General features: G+C 43.3%; 1 protein-coding gene across 1 annotated transcript in view; it reads left to right on the top strand.

Annotated features, from left to right (window-relative positions):
* Window positions 1–19,819, top strand: part of COLQ (collagen like tail subunit of asymmetric acetylcholinesterase) — a 47,676-nt gene extending 27,857 nt beyond the window's left edge. Inside the window, exons 12-17 of the mRNA XM_058833286.1 lie at window positions 812–908; window positions 3,225–3,364; window positions 6,009–6,128; window positions 6,730–6,850; window positions 9,040–9,142; window positions 11,101–19,819. Of these exons, the coding sequence (XP_058689269.1) occupies window positions 812–908; window positions 3,225–3,364; window positions 6,009–6,128; window positions 6,730–6,850; window positions 9,040–9,142; window positions 11,101–11,170 (651 nt within the window). The 3' untranslated portion in view covers window positions 11,171–19,819. The remainder of the gene's footprint in view (window positions 1–811; window positions 909–3,224; window positions 3,365–6,008; window positions 6,129–6,729; window positions 6,851–9,039; window positions 9,143–11,100) is intronic.
* Window positions 19,820–20,221: the final 402 nt, after the last annotated feature.

The following is a 20,221-nucleotide window of genomic DNA, read 5'->3' as shown; positions in this document are numbered from 1 at the left end:
AATAAGTGTCGCTGTATTAAATTCAGGAGAAAAAATTACAAGGTGTCAAACAGCTCTAGGTTGTAACCTCCAAATGCCTAAGGGTATGGTTGCACAAACAAGCTCCCATGAGGCAAATTAGGGCTGATTTTAGAGAATATTAGCTATTGTATGTTAACAGTGTGTAAGCCCCTCTCGACAGGTTATTTTGCAGCATTTACTACTTTTTTGGCTGCCAGAGGGACACCATTTCTCAGCATGGTGTTGCTATACATTAAACTGCAGTTTTAAGGCCAAGCCCTTGCTTGGCTTGTGATGACCTGCTATCATAGCTATACCCGTAGTGAAAGTCAAGGAGAGATCAGAATCCAGGCACAGCAAACATTCTGAAAATAGTGTGAGCATCAAAGTCATTAGTGAGCTTCTGAAGGGCTGCACCCTAAGACTGGGAAATGTCTCTGTGGAAGCCCTTCACAACTCCTCAGTGATTTTCCCCTTTCTTTCTCAGCAGCACTCACTCCTAGAGAGTTACAGGGGTTAAAAAGGCATCCTTAAAGAAAGGCTATCAAATGATTGAAGTCAGAGCAGGGAGATTCCTGACTCCTCACAGGGCAGATCCCTGTGACCATTCCCATTTGGGATCAGTAGTCCTGCCTGGGCATGCCTTTCTCTCTCCACATAGGACAGGAATGTTCCCTGGGGTGGTGTTCATGAAGCTCATGCTTCTTCTGGTGAGTGTCTCGGCTTTCTTAAATGGGAAACCAGTGCTGTTTGGAAGAGGTTGTTTGTTACTAGTAACTTAGCCAAGAAATGGATGTCACTTCTCTTCTAGGGACTCAAGGGAGACATTGGACCAGCGGGTGTCATGGGCCCACCTGGTAGGCCTGGTCCTGTCGGCCAGCCAGGCCCCCCTGGACCGTCAGGATTAGGTAAGCCAAAAATGAGGTGAGCTCCCCAAGAGTGTCCCTGCTCCCCAGCCCTTCATCAGACACACATAGGCCCCTCTGCACAAAGTGCCACAGGGCTTTGTTTGCTTCTCCACCGATGGCAAGGAGATTTCTCCTGGAGGCAAGTCATGCCATCCTCATCCATTATGAGGACTCTATACCTTACTTTAAAGCCTACTTTATGGCTTCTAATGTTCTCAGATAAAACCAAACTAAAGCCTATGTGGTTCCTGAGGGATTTTTTGTAGATGGGGACAATCAAAAGTTATCTGGCAGCCTTGGAGAGACTAGGTAATCTCTATCATCAAAGGTCTGCATGACCAGCAGTGTGCCCTGGTGGCCAACAAGGCCAGCAGCATCCTGGCCTGGATCAGGAATGGTGTGGCCAGCAGGAGCAGGGAGGTCATTCTCCCCCTGCAGTCAGCACTGGTGGGGCCACACCTGGAGTGCTGTGTCCAGTTCTGGCCCCATAATTTAAGAAGGACGTTGAGATGCTTGAGTGTGTCCAGAGGAGACAACAAGGCTGGTGAAAGGCTTGGAACACAAGCCCTGTAAGGAACGGCTGAGGGATCTGGGGTTGTTTATCCTAGAGAAAAGGAGACTCAGAGGTGACCTTATCACTCTCTACAACTTCCTGAAAGGTGGCTGTAGTCAGGTGGGGTTGGTCTCTTTCTCCAGGCAGCAGCTGACAGAGCAAGAGGACACAGCCTCAAGCTGTGCCAAGGGAAATATCGGTTGGATGTTAGGAAAAGGTTTTTTACAGAAAGGGTGATAAAGTACTGGAATGATCTGCCCCAGGAGGTGGTGAAGTCACCACCAGTTTTGTGTTTAAAAAAAGACTGGTTGTGGCACTCGGTACCATGGTCTAGTTGTGGTGTTAGGGCATGGGTTGGACTCGATGATCTTGGAGGCCTCTTCCAACCGAGTGATTCTGTGATTCTGCGATTCTGTCTGCTTCTTCAGATATCCTGGCTTACAGGAATCTGAAACTGTGATTTTTAATCAGCCAGGACATGTTCACCCTGTCCAGCTCTGCAAGAGAAAAATAAATGAGATTCAAGTGACAGTGTCATTAAGAAAAGAAGGGAAGAGAATGGAAAGGGATGGGAGTAGGGAGAAAAAAAGAGTAGTGGAGCAAAACTCTCTGTGTAATTAAGAGCTTGAGATCTATGCTCACTGCAATTGTGAGTGTTGTAGAAATTATGAGAAAACCCTTGTAATAACATAATTGTATGTCCTCAGAGCTGTGTATGCACATGAACCCTGGTCAGCTTGTGGGTCCAAACATGGACATGAAGGGCAATACATGACCACAATACACAAGGTCTCCTTCCATTTTGCTTTCCCTTTTCCTTCCCTTGCTTGCATTAGCGGACAGGAGGTATCTTCTTGTGGTGATGTAGAAATGTGGAAAAACATCTGTGAAGCCGGGCACAGCTTCAGAATCTTCATATATCTCATGTCTCCCATTAAGAAGCATCTTTGCTTGAGTAAATTAGCTGGAAGTTTTCAGAAGGCAGAATTTTCACCATCCTAATGGGAAGGCAGCCAAGACCTTGGGATTACTTTTTCAAGGCTTTATTCCATCCACAGAACGTTTATGTGTCAGGGTTATGAATCTTTTTCTTCTAGAATATAAATTCTGATCCTAAAAGACATTTCTGTAATGATGTCACTGCTTGCAGTATGACCATATTGGCTCATAATCTAATTCTGCAGAGCATTGCATCCTTGCCAAAGTTTGAAAGTCAAACTTTGTCAGTATTTTTTTTTTGTGTGTGTTTAATTAAAACATTAAAAAGCTTGTGTATTTTTAGATGGGTTTTTGCTCTATAGAAACAGCATTGCTCAAGTGGTTGTACAAAGGCACAAGTCCAGTGTGTTGTAGACATATGCAGAGACTGACTTTACAAAAACTTGGTGCATAAACGCTGTAGAGTGGTCTGTGTGTTCATCCTGTCCTGAATTTCTGTAGCTTCAAACAGGCTGTCAGACTGTCAAATGTCAAACAGACATTTATTCTAGGCAAATGATCTCTCTCTTCCTCTGTAAAACTGCTAGAAAAACTCAAAAGGCGATCTGAAATAATATGACTACGGTAAAAAAATGGCATCCTTCTCCTGAAGCACTGGAATTAGTGCCTCCCTTCATGTCCCAGTGGATTTGGTGGGAGATGTGTCTATCTGAAAACTCGGGTAAATGCAGATATCCACCTGACCTGTACTTTTCCCACTAAGGCTGTGTTTGTGTGTTGTGTGCTAACTTCATAACAAGGCAAGCTGGTACTCTGCTTCCTAGGGCAATTTGCAATAGGACCAAAAGGAGAAAGAGGACTTCCAGGGCCTCCAGGGAGATGTCTCTGCAGAACCCCACAGCAAATGAGTAACCCATCATATGAGGAATCTGTGTTTGGACACAGCTACCCAAAAGTTCCCGCGGTAAGCAGGTTTTCTGGGAGGGGATGTGAGCAGTTCTTAAGTCCTTTTATTACAAGAGGTGTTGAACTCACTAATATTTTTTATTTAATAGGAAGATATATAGGCAATATGTGATTTCTAGTACCCAAAACCTCTGAGATCCAGCTGCAAAAGAGTTCAGTCTCGTAACTTGTGTGATTGATGTGCTGAAATGCAGCTGTTCCAAAACATCAGTAAGGTAGCACGTTTGGAAATGTTTTTCAAGCCTAAGGATGCTGTCTTTCATCTGCTATTGTACATGTATAATGTATAATCTGTCCTTTTTATTTAATGAAAAGAATACATTTCAGATGAGTCAGTAATCTCTTTCCTGAATTGAATATTGGGATCAAGCATTTTATGCAATAGAGCTTTCTCCCAAAGCACGTACCCTCAACAACAGGAGTTTCCACAAACTGTGAGAATCAGGTGTCTGGGCTCCAGTCTGCAGACACACACATTATATAGCTAATTTCCATCTCTAGACTTGAAAGCATTTTTATGAGCAAATGGAACAAAGTACTTTAAAGGACAAGGCATTGGTGAAATGTGACCCAGCAATTTTTCATCACTGATTTCTTTGGGCTTTGTAACTACGGTTTATGTACTTTCCCTTCTGCTGGACCCTGCCTTATTATTCTGTGCAATGTAGCAGCACTTAGTCAGCAATGAAGATGTTCCCTTGCTGCTGTGTGCCAGCAGAGCTCAGCAAGTGGAAATGCTGTGGTGTCTGATTGTCTCTGAATGTCAATGAGCAGCATTTAGCTTTGTTAAAGCCCTACCTGTCACACTGGCAGAAAGCTGTCACAGGGTGTGGGAGGAACACACTCACACCACCATTAAACTGGGTCATTGAGCTCAGCCTTTTGCAAGAGTGTGTTTCAAGTCTTGTTAGCTGTGTCAGCTGCTCGCTCATCCCTGGCTCTGTTGCATTAGAAAAAACCCTCCTGTTGTTTTGAAAACATGATGGTGAGAGATGAATGTGCTGAAATCACCACACTGTGAGCAAAAAAAAAACCCCACATCATGTACTTTGCATCCTGGAGAACTTATAGGAAAAACTTTAAGGCTTGCAATATAATGTATAGGTCTTATTACCTTCCTTCTCCATCAGGCATAGTGTCATCAGAGCTTAAGAGATAGTGATGAGTGTAAATATTAAAATACCATACACTATCACCAAGACCCCCCAGGTACCATCATGTTGCCAGGAATGTGGGATGGCAAAAAGGCAAGTCTTAGTTCTGGAACTTCCAGAGCAGCATTTCCTGCCCACCTCATTTGTTTTACTCCATTGAGTGTAAAGAACACTTTAACTTAAACTAGAGCTTAAACATCACTACTGTTTATTCTGTTCAGGTCTCTATGTAGCAGCTTTGAGGCCTGTCTTGGGCCACTTGAAAGCTCTTGTCAGGCTCCTATAGCTGCACATGGAAAAGATCCAGAGATGGTGCTGTGTGCCCTGGCCCTGTGGTTTGCCAAAGCAGCACAGCCTCACTGCCATCACCCCTGCACCCAGCAGCTCCTCCAGAGGTGGGCAGGGGCTGGGAAACAAAGAGCTGCTTTTCTGTCACTGGCTTAGATTCATTCCATTTTTTTAATCTTGTGCATTTTTAAAGGCTGATATCTCCAATGGTTTGAGAAAGCACAGTTTTGCTATTGATTTCAAAAGAAATTTGGGTTCTGGGGCTGGGCCCTGAGCTCCTGAACATAATTACAAAATCAGTTCTGTGCTGGTTTCTTATATCTTCGATTTCTTTCATTCCAGCTATAGGCATTTTTATTCAGTACTTCTTTAATGAAATTTGCCTTTGTCCAGGGTTATAGGAATATTCTGCTATGTAAAGATTTCAAGGTAACTTGTTTTTAAAAGAGACAAGTCTGTTTATTCTGGTGAGAATCAGACTCAGACCTAAATCTATTTTGCTCAGAAGCACTCAGTTTGCTTTTTCTTAATTTAAAAATGGCTTGAATCTTACAAAAATTAAATTGATTAAGCTGCTGAAGGAAGAGATTATTTCCTAATGCTTCTTACATCAAATTTCAGTGACTGAGACATTAAAGAAATGGGTAAGAGAGCAGCTTGTCCTAATTTTTCCATTTTGAACTAATTTTTTTTTTCAGTGTAATTGAAGACTTGGCTTTAGACCATAGTAGATGCATATAAAGAAACATGCATTTTAGTGCCAATTAAATCTAAGAAAAAGCACAAAGAGGTACAAGTTAAATGAAGGTTGTATTGAGCCATGCATTATTGATTTTGTAGCCACAAACATGGTTAAAAAGTCATAGTCAATCCACAAAAAGCATGTATGTCCACTTGGATTTTGCAACAGTTTCAGCATCAAACCATTTGAGCACCAGAAAGTTGTGCACTTCTCAGCAGTGATTGTGCACCAGTATTTGTATGATTTTTACCTGAGGATGTGCATTTCAAGATAGGAGCCGAGGAAACACCATTCTTTCCGTGGGTGTAGGTTCTCATCTCCTCTCTTTCTGAAAACAACTGAACTGTATCTCTAGATATTATTTTCCTATTTGAAAACACATATACCAAACTAGATTCTGTGACAATCCAAAAAACTTCTTGAGAAGGTTACCAATCACCTCTTTTTCTGTGCCCCAGATTTTTGTGGTGAATAATCAAGAAGAATTGGACCGGTTAAACACCGAAAATGCATTAGCTTTTAGAAGAGATCAGAGATCTTTGTATTTCAAGGATACCTTTGGATGGCTCCCAGTCCAGGTGAAAATATGACTGTGGTCTCAGAAAACTTGTGAGTGTATGTTTAATTTTGAAATACAGAACACACTTCTGTACCTAAGGTGTCATATAGAATCAATTAAGCAAATGGGGGGAATGCTCATTTTCGAACACTGCTTCAACTGTACATAATTCTGTGAATTTGCTCACAGGAGTCTTAATTATTGAGGAATTAAGTCAGCGGTGTTGCAGGTTTTGCTAACTTCCCTGTGAACCAGGTTCCACCAGTGAACAGACTGGAGCAGAGTTCAGGGAATTCTGGTAGTAAAGAGAGTTTTTATTTAATACAAAATAAGGCAAAACTCTGCTGTTTCGCAAAAAAGTACAAAGTTGCAGAACTAAAACCCTGCAAACCAAACTCATGTATTTCCTTACTGCTTCAAGGAGCTGAGTCCTGCTGAAATTAACAGCAGGATCTTTCTTGTGTCTACTGGACTTTGGATCAGACTGTATAAACCCTCTGACCAACAAATAGCATGACATAAAAACCTGTCTGTGGGACATGCTCCCCAGAGCCCTTCTCCTCTGCTTGCTATCCTGCAGCTGGTCTGGTTCATTAACCATTGTGTGTTTGCCTGGTCAGCTCACCCCTCTCTATCCCGTGGATTACCGCTTTGAGGACGGAGGTACCTGTGGAGATGGGATCGTGCAGGATGGGGAGGAGTGCGATGACGGCAATGCGGTTGTGACTGATGGCTGTATAAGTAAGTTTCTTTCTGAGGGGGAAGGTGCATCAGTGGTACCACAGGGCACAACTAAAATCACACAAGGAGAGCTTGTGTGGTTTGTGGATCAAGTGCAGGCCTGGGGAAAGGGAGGCACAATGGCCACAGGGTGAAAACTGAGGCTTTCATGCATGTGGCTAGCACACACCAGCACAGGACAGAGGTGACAGCAGTACTGCTCTGCACCCTTGCTGAGTCAGAGCCACTGCATTTCGGGGGCCACATCCAGCAGCTGGCTTACACAGACACACAGACACACAGACACAGACACACACACACACACTTTTCCTGTGGGCTGCCAGCTCTATCTAAAAGCTGTAGCACACCTTTGCAGTGCAGCACAGCCCTTGGGATAGACACTGAAGCTGACTGTTTCTTACAGTAAAAGGAAACCTGAATCTCAAAACACCACTTTGGATTTTGTTATTCACTCGCACAGGGAAGGTGTCGACATACTACCTTCACTATTAGGTTTATACAACATTTAATTCATGTCTACTTCCATTTTGCTGATTGTGGATAACAAAGAGCATATAAACATTCAAGCAGCTGTGGCAACCTTCAGTTCCTCATCTCAGTTACTTTTACATCTTGAATCCTTCCCCAGGGCACAGCCCTACACCATCTCCATATAGTAGGTTTGGTGCTCTGTTGTTCCCAGCAAAGAGGTGCTTCTTCACTTTTCAGAACAGTGTCACCCAACACTGAAAGATGCAATTTTTCATTTATATATCCCTCAATTTTTCAGCCTGACTTTGAAAATGGGGTGTATGCAGCCACTCCCTATGCAAGTTTCTTCATCCACCTGTCCATCACCACCCTTCCCTTTAAAATTTAGGAATTCCAGCCAACTTTTCAATGGCGACACGAAAGAGATTTCAAAGGCAATTCAGTCTCAACAGGTCGAGGAAGACATATAAATAAATGGTCCTCAAAGCTTGCCTGACTGCAGAGTACTCCAGAGAGACAGCAGGATCTCTCTTGTTTCCAGACATGAGAAAACGATTAAATTAGGGTTTGCAATCAGCTGTGGGGAACAACCATGTGGGAAGATAGTGTTCATTAGTTCTAGTGCCTGCAAAACTGTGCAGTCTGTGTTTGAGGGCACATGTTCTCTGTGCCCCAGGAAAAGTCTCCATGGAGGCCTTGCAATACACAGATTTCTGACACTGGTGTGACCCATCACCAAGTTACTTGGAAATAAGTACACTGTCATTCTTCTCCTGTAATTGAACCAATAGAAAAAGGCTAGCCAAATGTTAAATGGATTTTATTGTAAAAAAAGGCTTGTTGGTCTTAGAAGTATCAATTTCTGACAAACACATCCTTGCTGCATTTAATGAATCATTTCTATTTGTAAATACTCCCCTTTAGCCTCTTATAAACTCCTTGTTCCTGAGTGTTAGTTTAATCCCTTGCTTAACACCAGAGGATTCTCCCAGAAGATGTCAAAGGAATTTTAACTACATGAATTTGTTAATGTTAGAAAGTCATTCTCAATATGCTGAACATATCAAAATCGAAGTCCAATTGCTAAAATGCCAAACAAACCCACAAATTACTGCAGCCTACATGTCAGTCACCATGAAAAAATGTGACAAGTCCCACTCACGCTCAAGTCAGTAAGAGTCAGCAGTGGGAAAAACATCGTTTTGGCAACCTTTATATATCTTATTTTTTTATAGACAGGCTGTATAATTCCGTTCATATGTGGAAACTCACAGCAGACAAACATAGATATTGCACAGAATTGCATAAATGTCTAGGTTGGGAATTTCAAACCAGTTAACAACCTAAGATTATTTTTTTTGAGATTGTGACTTCCCTGAATCATTTATGTTAACTGTATTTTATATTTCCCTTAACTTGTTTTGATGGTAATTATCTATGGCAATAATAAGTTTCGAATAAGTGCCGTTGTAATTAGTGATTTAGTAGTAATTTCTTTTAGTATTTATCCATTCTTTCCCCTGGTTATTGAAATTAATCTAAAAAAAGTACATTCCATGTAGTGAAGAGTACTGCTCCTCTTAAGACAGTCCTTACAGAATGCCTTAAAATATCTTGCTTTGCATACTTAACCCTTAAAAATCTAGTTCCACTTGCTTTACCTGTTTCTTTTACATATGAAGGGCCTGGAAGGTATTTATTCCTTTATTTTTCACTAGGGTGCCGCCGTGCTTACTGCGGAGATGGCTACAAGCACGAGGGGGTTGAAGACTGCGATGGGATGGATTTTGGATATTTGACATGTAGAACATACCTTCCTGGGTATGTGAGAGGAGGTCTTCACTTTGGTTTGGTGGGTTTTTGGTTGGTTTCTTTATGGGGTTTTTGTGTGTGTGTGTGTTTTTCCTTTCTTTTTTTTCTCTGCCAGCTTTAAAACAGAGGAGTCTCACCCACTTAAACCTCATTCCACTGGGACCACTGCAAGTAGCAGGGAAGAAAGAATCTATCAAATTATATCCGTATAACAGTAAGAAAGTACATGCCTCCTACTGTACAAAATAAATGAAGGTCATGTAGACCTTTGTTTGCCCATTTCTTGCCAAGATTTCCTCAGCTGGTCACATTAATGTCCAGCCATAACATAAGAAGAGTAGGAAAGACCGTGAGAAGATGATCCCACTGAAGGAAAAAACCCACACCATCCAAACCACAGGCTCCTGCCGACCTCCTGCTGCCCTTCCCATTAATGGGTACTCTAGAGGTGTATTTGCTACTGAATCAAGCTGTCATCTGTCAGCTTTCCCAAGGTGCAGGAAATTCATTCACCAGTAGATGTGAAGCGATGCATCTGCATAGCAACGTCCTTCATTTAAAACATCTGCTTATTATTGACTTACCTCCTCTGCCTTTGTTCAGGCAGCTTCCTCTGGTCAGCGTTTTTCCTCCAACAGCAGCACCTCTATTTAGCTGTCAGGTATCATTACTGGCTAACAGGAAACATTTAATTTGTAAATTAAATTATACGCACAGCCCTCATCATTCAGGGAACAATAATGTGCTAATTGACAGGAATAAGAAACCACAGGACGTCTTTGTAAATCTAGTGTTGTGCTAATCCTTCCACTGTAATTGTTGGAACACTTCTGGTATAAGAGATTACTAAAATCCAGACCAGTCAACCTGACAAAACTGAAACATTTTACAGAGACCTCATCTTCTGACAGTGTGGAGTTGTTTTCTACTGTGAAAACTATTCCCTTCTTAGAGTCTGAAATTTGGTGCCTAAGATAGCACCACAAAAGCTTGAGGACAATTTTATAAATTTCACTTTGCATGTATATTAAAGTTGTGAAGAGCAACTGAGATTTTTTGTGTGTGTGTGTAGTCTGCAAATTATCTGCCAAACTAAAGAAAAAGCTGTGAATCATGAGAAAGTGGGCTGAGTATGTGAGTATGACACTCCCATAGGAGTTTTACCCCGCAGTAACCTTTCCTCCAAGAATTCTGCTGCAGCTGATTTTCCCATTTTTTACTCTTTCCAGCCCACAGATCCCTCCTCCTGTTTCACACACCTTCTCTGCAGATTTTATGTTAGTCTGAGAGTGTGGGTTATGCTAGGACGTAGTTTTAAAGCTGCTTAGTCCACAGCTTGATATTGTGGATGAGTTATTCAATTAGACATTCCAGCAATAAAAACTCATTTAAATTCTTCTTAACAACTCTGGGTAGGTCTTCAGTAGGTAGAGTCACTGCTCAGTTTAAGTCAGTAGAAAGACAAAATCTCTGTTTTTCCTTATTTTGCAAGGACTCTTCAATTTACTTTGTTTTAAATTATTTCAAATGTGGGAATGTGTCACTCTCATTATTTCAAGTGCATGAAGAAGAAGTTAAAGGACAGGCAGAGTCATGCCTGCTGAAGCTATTGGGAGTAACTGGAAAAACACTTAACTCAGAGCCTCAGATATTTTGTTCCACAGCTCCCGTGGGTGAGCGCCAGGACCTTTTGCATCCACCCCCATGAAATGCTCTGGTCCTGATACCAATAGGGATTTCATATTTTTTAATTGACTTTACTGGGAGTGGAGTCTTCACTCATAGTTTCTCCTGGACTCCTGTTTTGCTGACAGAGGAGACCACTGATGAAAATTGCCCTCCTGTTTTGTTTCCCATATGTTGCTGCATATGCATATTCCGAGGTTCTTCACTCCTACGGAGTTACCAGGAAATGTGTAAGTGAACTATACCATGCTTTGAAACTGAGATATTCTCTTTTATTCTAGGTCTTATGGAAAATTGCGATGCACTTCTTACTGCTACATTGACTCCACACAGTGCCGGTACTTCACATGAGGGGAGCAGAGGTGGATAGCATCCCACGTGTAGCGGGTGCTAGGTGCTACACTATCACCTATCCAAGAAGGACTGGGACAAAAAGACACCCCACCCACCTCTGGGAAAACAAACAAGGACACATCATGCTGCTGATGGCCATTTTGAGATTTTTTTTTTATATATATATATATATATATTTTATTTTTCAAATAGGGAAAAATAGGACCACTGCATCCTGTCTTAATAGAGAAATAAACGTCAAACAGTGTGTGCCAGTGAGATTTCCATGCTGCTGCGGATGGCAACGTACTCTCCATCACAAAAGCAACATTAAGCTAGTGGAAGCTGAGTTTCATTGAACAGGAATGTCGTGTAACAATTACCTCGATTTAGCACTTAAACCCAAATGTAATCTCTTCGGGGGTTTTGTCTTTAACCCTTCTCCGAATAAACACAAAGCATGTCTTGGATGCCGTGTTTAGAGGGACTTTCTCTTTTGCTACAATGTGAACTTAGCAACTTGTGTCCACAAGAGATGACTTCAGCAACTGTAAGGATACCAATGCTCCTTCATTGGTAAAAGGAGTTAAAGTTCTTTCAGAATCAGCAAATCAGCCAAATATGCTGGTTAACATCACCTTCAGGCGAAGGCGTTGTCTGGGTGTCTGTGCTCTACAAGCAGTCATAGGAGGCCTGCAAAACATGCCACAAAGGACAAACTGGACAAGTAAACTGTGAAATAGCCAAAAAGTTCTCTCCCAGGAGAAAATAAGACAAGGAGGGAAGATAAGGAAGGAACATATTTCTGTCTTTTTCTCCTCTGTGCTGAGCTGGCTGGGCTCTGCCTGACCCCAAGGGTCTGGGACAACATCAGTTCCCTGACTGAAACCATGGCCATGAACGCGTTGTCTTCTCTCCGTGTCCACACTGGAAGGTCTTTGCATTTGTAGCCCCTTATCCACCCAACCATCATCATTCAATTCCCAGCTAGCCCCTGTGCTCCCTCCCCTCTGCCACTGGCTGTTTCTGCCACCCTGTACCCCAGTGCATGTGCTCACTTTTGCGTCGCCGTAAATCAGACCGCGGGGTAGTGCATTTACGGATGCTCAGTCATGCTGTGCAATGTACATGTGGGTTTTGTTTTTTGGGAAGGCCTCCCAATTATATCAGCTCTGATTGGAGTCAGGGTAATTATATGCTTATTTCTTAGCAAGTAGTAAAGAGCAAATTTCACATGGAAAGCATACTAAATGTTATATGACAAAGAGTCTGTAACAGAAAATGAAACTGAGAATGTGCAGAATTCAGGACTAAAGCCTTAAAACTAGACACTATTTTCATACAAGCCACTCTTTCCTGCTTTGTGGTAAATGTTGTACAGGACTGTGTGAAATGTGTGAGTTATCTGTGCCAGTAACAGCACTGCAACTGCTGCACTGACACTGGCACTTCTGTAGAGGTTAAATAAAGGTGGATGTTGTGTTATAATGATAATGCATTAAAGCAATCAAGAAACACATTCAACTCTTACCACCCGCCTAGGAGACTTTAACTATGCATGTACAAAGTGATAGTGAAAATCACCAATTGACAACAAAAAAAGAAAGGAAATTTGTGGTCTTGTCATGATTATCACTTACCTGGGCTATTTATGTTGCTATGAAGCCAAGTCACCAGTATTTGTAGTCCAGTTCAACAGTTTAATTTTATTTTTTTTTAATTAACTGAGGTCTTAATAAAAGGACAGGAATCACTGGGACAAGAAAACTGCCACAAACTCTGGAAATCTGGGCGCTAGCACAGCTGCCTTTTTAATTTCCTGTGCTTGTGCCAGCAGTGGGTTCCAGCACCACACCACAAGGAGCAGGTTTCTGGTTGTTGGGAGGCTCTCGAGGACAGACATGCTCCCAGCAGTTATTCCTGCTGGCCATTCCTCTGGCTGAACCTCTGGCAGCATCTGCTGGTGTTACCATGCTGGGATTGGAGACACTTCATCTGAACTATTCACCTTCTCCAAGGATTTAATCTCAACCCCACAAAAAGCTGGAGTCTCTGAGAAGCTTGGTAATTCCAGTGGCCTTTCACCTTCAATTTTCAGTTGGATCATTTTTTATTAAAAGCTCCTACCTCCAAAGGACATTGAAATAACAAAGCTACGTGCATGGATCATAGGATGCACAAACAGGAGATATATTCAACCAGGTAAAACTACTGTGCTGCACATGTTCACAAAGGGGCCTATCAGTCTGGTCAGTCTGGGAACACTTGCAAAGCCTGGATTTTAAATGGACAAAGCAATGTAAAATATAAGAAAAGAAAAAAAGTTTCATACTACTGTTACTGTCTTGTTCTCCTCAGAAGATTAGGCATGAGAAAGACACCTGGGAAGGTGTAAAGTATATATGATTTAAAATGCTGCAAAAATAAATCCTTTGCTCTCATTTCTGACATACCTGATTTATCATTAATTGGGTATTCTTCAGCTGGGTGATGCCTGGTCTGCTGCAAATTGTCTTCCCTCCTTTTCTGAATTTGGGAACTTAATGCATTGTGCCAAGACTGGTTCAAAAGTTAATTGGAATATTTCAGTTCACTAGACTTTTGTAGCAGCATATACTTGTGCAAGAGTTTTCTAATGATTAGTTTGCAGCTCTAGGCAAGTACAAAGCATTTTGCCATGCACTGTATTAATATATACAAAAAGTCTGGCTTGCACTTAATACATGATTAAACACATGTAATTACCTACTGTGTATACTAGCAGCTCATGTCAATAAATTGTGCTACCTTAGCTCCCTATGTCCTTATTTTCACTTATTTAATTTGGGTTTACAAGCATGTTTTTCAAATATAATTACCTAGTTTAAGAAGCTGGGGAGGGAAAAACACCTCTTTTTTCCCATGCCTGCTGCCTCTCCCTGCCTGCCGTGGGATCTGGTTCTGTGTGAGCACAGTGATGGGAGTGTGGCTGTGCATTCCTGCTCCTGGGCTTGTCACCGAAGTGACCCCTGCAACACGCCATGGACAGAACAGCTGTGATTGATTTCTGATTGGAATCTGTCAACTACTTGTTTTTAATAAGGCTTTGAGCTGTGGTTTGGGGGATTGTCTCCTCCTGATACCTGATAATGTATATAGTGGCTCCTTTGTAATTCTGTATCAGGATCAGCTGATGGCTGTGAAACAGAAGGCAACAGCCTCGGGTGCTGATGGACAATGGAGATGGTGACACTGGCACCCAGGATTTGGACACTCCTGGAAGTTGGCACCCAGCTTTCCAGAAGAGGGTCTTGCCTTGCAGTAGCAGCCTGCAAGTCTGTTGTCCCAAGGCATTTGTGTTTAACAGAGAGTTCCAGAGAAGGGCAATCCTGCCTGTCCCCAGGGAAAAAGGAAGTGTATTGACAGAGAATAAGTGAGTCTATTTTCTGCCTCTCCTTTCTAAAAACTCAGCTTCTGTGACACTCACCTCTCTGGCATCCAAATGCCTACGTCATTTCTCCCTTCCCTTCAAATTGTCCAAAATCATAGCTGTCAAGGCTGTCCTTGCCCATAAATCTGGCCGTCCACCTCATCTCCTTCTTTCTTTTTTCTTATTTCCTCTAAGACACCAAAGTTCATATAATTTGTCACCTCCTGAAAACTGCAATGCCCTTGCTGGTCTGCTGGTTTCATCAGCTTTTCTTTCAGTCTCTCACACCATCCCTTTTCTAACATCTTATGCTTGTGACAGCCCTGCCATATGTCACAGCAAAGCTCCTTGGTGATGGTCCTTACCTTCTAAAAATTGTAGGATGCATTTCCCACTTCAGCCCCACTCATTTTTACAAGGAGAGAGGGGAGTAGTGATTATCCTTAAACTGTGAATCCCCAAGAACTGTCCTTGAGCATCAGCTGTTTAAGACGAGTAACAATAATAAGTCCCCAATTAGCTGCATTTGGGGACAATTCAATACACTTGGCTGCCACATACAATCAGGAGATGTATTTTAAAAAGGTGACCAAAATAAACCCAAGAGAAGGAAATCAGTGCTGTGCTGTGGTTCTTTGATGATATTTAAGTCTATCGTGCACAATGCTGCAAGGAGATGTTTAAAGAGCTGTTGGAAAAATCACATTTTAATTCACAAAGGGTGAGGCAATGAGAGCACTTTCTAAAAGACTTTCAAGTTCTTTCTCTGGTAGCTTTTGCTTAAGAAGATGGATATGGCAAAGCAAGGGTCCCTTCCCTGGAAACCATTCCCTTGCAAGGAAAGCACAGAATAATGGGCTATTGAACTCTGCTACGGGCAGCATACTGGCAAAAGGTACTGGTAAAAGGACAGACACTGGGCGAATTCAAAATTTGGATCAGGAGTTTGAATCAGAGTACCTGATGCTTATTAATCTGGTAAGACACCATGCAACTTGTAAGACATTAGACATGCCAGATCTTTATCAAAGAGGAAAAAAAAGGAACAAAACCTAAGCAAGTGAGCCATTTGTGTCTTTAATGAACATAGTCAGTGAAGAACCCCCCCCTAATATTAATATGTCCAGTTACATGCCCAGCAATATGCTCTATGCAGAAAGCTGGTGTCACTCCAGGGCTGAAAAGGCCAGAGCAAAGCCTGGGCATATGTTTTCATTGCATCAGTAATTACTGGGGCATTTAGGAGGATGGTCCTGAACCAGCCCAGCCAGGGAAGGCTGCATTTGAAAGGATGGCCAGGCCAAATCATATTAGAGGAGTGTACTCCTGATGGAAATTACGTTAGTGGCTACTTCCCTCCCTCCATCCTCAACAAAATCTTGGCACTTAAAAGGCACTGAGTTATAGCCCTGGCCTTTTACAGCTTTTAATTCACTCTGACAGTTTCCCCAAGCATCTGAGGGAGGGTCCAGTTTGGATGCATAATCTTCTCCAGTGACAGAGAAGAGGGTTTAAACAGACATATTTTTCTGCAGCCTTCCCACACATTACTGAGCAAGTAGTCCTCCTGCATCTGGTGCTGCTCAAGATTTTCTTTGGGAAGGAGAGTGATGGAACTGAACCCCTCAAAGCCACTGATAGCAAAGCCATGGGATGCAGCAGGGCATTGCATGGAGCAGGAGCTACTCTGGCCAGTGTGGGTAGGGTGGGAAGGGGCCTCATGCTGCCACATGTGCACCAGAGCATCTCGTGTTCTCCAGGAAAAGCTGTCTGCAGTGCTGTCCCCAGGGCTAATGCTGCTGGTGGTATCTCCTGCAGGACACAGGGAAGACAAAGCACTCCCTGAGCTGTTTTGCAGGTGCAGCTGGGAGCCTGCCTGCCTGGCTGGTCTGTGATAACACAAACACGAGGTTCAGCAGAGCAGGAATTGGAGTTAATGGCACAATAAATCAGCCAGGAGGAAGAGGAGGTAACATTACCTACTCACACTGCAGCATGTCTCTAGTATATTTAGAAACTTGGCAACTGATGATCCTCTCTTAGCCGGTCTAAAGTGTCACCATTCAATGAGTGAATAAACTGACATCAGCATTAAATTCAAGCCCATGGCAAGGTGTCTTTGACCCTTGTGCCAGCTGTGGAGGAAGCTTTCAGAATTCATCTTGAAGAGCAGTCAGAGCCCTGTCAGGATCTGTAGCATCCTCTATAGGGTAAACAGGGGAGTGGGTGTTGATGGTTATTCACTCTCACCCTCCTGGGAGGAAGAGACAGACCAGACAGACACCCAGTGGAAATTTCCCCTGAATCACTACAGAGTGCTGACTTTTATCATGGAAATGCAGGCATGAAACACTTACTTCCCTTTGCCCTCCTAGCCAGAACATCCCCAATTTAGTGGAACAAGGAGAGAACTGCTTGAGAACCCCATCTGTTCCCTGACCCCTTTGTGGGATCCCTCAAAGTCTTTAGTGACTTATTTTGTTTGGAAGAGAAGAGCTACCATTGCTCCCTGCCTTGCTTATTTCAATTAGCCACGTTACCCCCGTGGAAGTCACCATGCATGAGGTGGGAGAGGCTGTGCTCAGCCAGTCAGATATTTGGGGCAGGTTATGTTTGGTGCTTCCCATGCCTTCCTCTAGGGGGATTTTTTGATGGACAAGTGGAGCCTGGTAATCCTGATGCTTCACAGCAGTGTAAAGTTTTTTTACACATTTCTGCTGGGTTTGACATTTTACCTGCCTGGTATTACTGTCTCTGAGGACAGGATGTGCCAAGAAAGAGAACATCGAGGATTGCTCAGGTTTTGAGTTGTTAGCAGATTTAAAGGGGAGGATGACTAATGAGAGGTGAGAAACAGAATAGTTCAGGCAACTGAACTGTACAGAACTGCCTGGATGAAATGTGCTTATTATGGGCCAAGACCCACAGGGAGACTGGTTGTGAAATACAATTAAATTCTGGGTTTAAATGGTGATGCTCCAGTATAAACCATCATAAACCACGTGGTGGCTGTAGTGACAAGTTACTGTTTTGCTGCCATTTGAGCAGAGGTTGGTTGTCAAACCCAGCAGCAGCCCCAAAGCAGAAACATGGGACCAGTGGGGAAAGCTGGCCTTCTCACTGGTCTTGGTGGGCACAGTGAAGGGCAGAGAGGCTTGCTCTGTGCCAGGACTTTTTGAGCAAGACAATATCTGGTGTGAAAGGCTGCAGGATTACAGCTTCTAAATAAAGCTCCAAGAGCTGTACCTGTTGCTGTGTGGGGCCAGCAAGCTCTGCCTTACACTGCCTGAGACTGAGCTGTTATGCTGACTGTCAAATATTTGTCCTCTGCTCCACACTATCGCATCATTAGATGAGCATTACATCCTGTAGGTTTGTCATGACCCTCTGGAATAAATAACTTGACTTCAGAGAGTTTGTACTGGGTATTGGCAAGGAAGAAGCGAGCCCTAACATGCAAATAATGTGTTTATTTGTCCTGCATTCAGCAGTCAAGTATCTGTCAGGCCATTTGCAAGGGGAATCCCCTGCTCTCTCTACCAGTACTGCCTCTGTATTTTGCAGCCCTGAGGATGGCAAGGCTCCAGCTGCAGGGAGCTAAAGCTTCCTGCCAAACTTTTTTGAAAAGTTCTATTGGTGTAGGAACATCTTGGTTTTATGTATTCTTAGGCATCTCCATCAATAGAGCAGAAAGCAGAACTTCATTTGAGATGGTCGGTAGACAAAAAAATATGAATGTGAACAGATAAATCCTCCCCCTGGGTGGATAACAGCTACATACTCTCAGGCTGCGAGCATTGCCTGATGATACAGGGTTAAGAAAATTTAAATTAATATTAATTACTTAATCCAAAGTGGAAGAGCTTGGACAGGAGGGAGTCCTATTTCAGAAGGAATACGGTCTGGATATATGAACTCTCCACACAAGACTTATATAAGTAAACAAAGTGCTATACGAAGAAACTTCTGGGATGGCTGACAAGAAGCATGTCCAAGTGCTTTGAAATAGTCCAGGGTTTTCCCTAGATTCTGTTCAGGGGCTGGTTTGAGCGGTGGAGGAGAGCAGCCTGCTCAAGGTGACTGATGAAGTGTGAGGTGGGGATAAGTAACTATTTATACACTGACAGTGCGCTGCAGATGGAAGGTGAGAGAATGCAGATCCTTAAAAGACTCGTGGGGAAGGAAAGGGAATTTAGTAAGCTGGACTGAAGAAAATAAATAGTGAGATGTCCTGGCACTGCGTGACTGGGACGTTCAGTACAACCTGACAAGTAGAGAAACACGTGCCAGAAGGTTCCTGTGCCCGGCTAGCACATCTGCTGGGGCAGGACTGTCGGTGCCTCGCACCACAGCCAAGGACACAGAATGAAGCTGTGTGGGAGAGCAGGCCTCTTGCCTTTGATGAGAGCGTTTCTGGCAAGAAAGCCTCTCCCAGCTGCCCCAGGGCTCGGAGGGGTGCAGGTTTCACAGACATCCACAGCACCCTGCTGCACCCAGCCATGTCCTGCTGGTGGGACAGAGCTGCTGGCTTGGTTTGGGGAAGGTGGCTGCTGCTCCCTTGGGTGCTCCATGGAGCGCTGGCGTCCAGCACCTGAGGCCACAGATCCGATGACACATTTGGGAGAGCGAGGTGGGCGAGCGGTGGCAGCAAGTGGAGGCTGCACTGCCTGGTTCCTCCAGCTTGCAGGAAGAGGTTGGCTACCAGCTGCTAAGCAAGAAAGCAAGTGGAAAACTGTGACCTATAGGAAACTATGTGAGGCATGTCTGGTCTCTGAAGACTACAGATGAGCTGGTGATACCAACACTGAAAACAGATGCTAAACTGATTGGAAATTATTTTGGCAGAAAGCCATAGCTGGAGCAGGATCCCTGGTACAAACAAATTGATGCAAAATGCATCTCAAAGTCTCAGATCTGTTTGATTTTGGGAAAACAGTGAGCTGTACTCTCTTTGGCACTGCTCTACAGCACAGACCACACACCAGTGCATCTTGCTGAAAGCAGTGAGGTACAGGTACTGCTTGTGGCACCAGCACCCACTGGGGAAGCAGCATCTTAGAGAAGCTCCTTGGCTGACAGCTCTGGAAGGAGAGGAGTAGCACCAATTTCAGCTCCTCTTGCTGCAGGCAGAACTCCTGCACTCATGGTGACACCTCCCCAGAGGTGAAAGACTCTAGAGAAATTTTACCAGACCTTGCAAGCTGGAACAGCAAAGAAACACAGGCTGGTAAAAGGTGAAGGCTAGGGGAATGCCAGAACACAATAAAAGCTGGAAAAGCCTTTTTCCCTAATCCCCAAAGTCGGGGGTTGAGCCTGTAGTGCCATCAGTGCAGCTTCTCTGAAAACCATCCCCTCACAGGGGCAGGGAAGGGAAGCTTCTAAGGCTGATTTTTTTTTTGGCAACACACAAGAAACAAATCTAAGACCTGTGTTAGGAGAAGTGGAATAAATAGATGTTCATTTAAAAATATATTTGTGTCAATGTATTGAAATATTAGGAAAAAACACACAGTGACATCATGGACAAAAGCATTCAAATGGGCAGACACTTAGGTTGGTTGCACCAATGCCTGGAAATGTCTGGTGTACTGCAGCATCTCCTGCAATTCCTCTTCTCAGTCCTCGTACTTGTGCTTGATTCTTACTCTACCAGTTCTCAA

This window comes from Poecile atricapillus, chromosome 2, assembly GCF_030490865.1.
Source record: "Poecile atricapillus isolate bPoeAtr1 chromosome 2, bPoeAtr1.hap1, whole genome shotgun sequence".
NCBI classification, from domain to species: domain Eukaryota; kingdom Metazoa; phylum Chordata; class Aves; order Passeriformes; family Paridae; genus Poecile; species Poecile atricapillus.
Note: the sequence above shows the minus strand (reverse complement) of the source record. Positions and strands in the feature narration are given on the sequence as shown.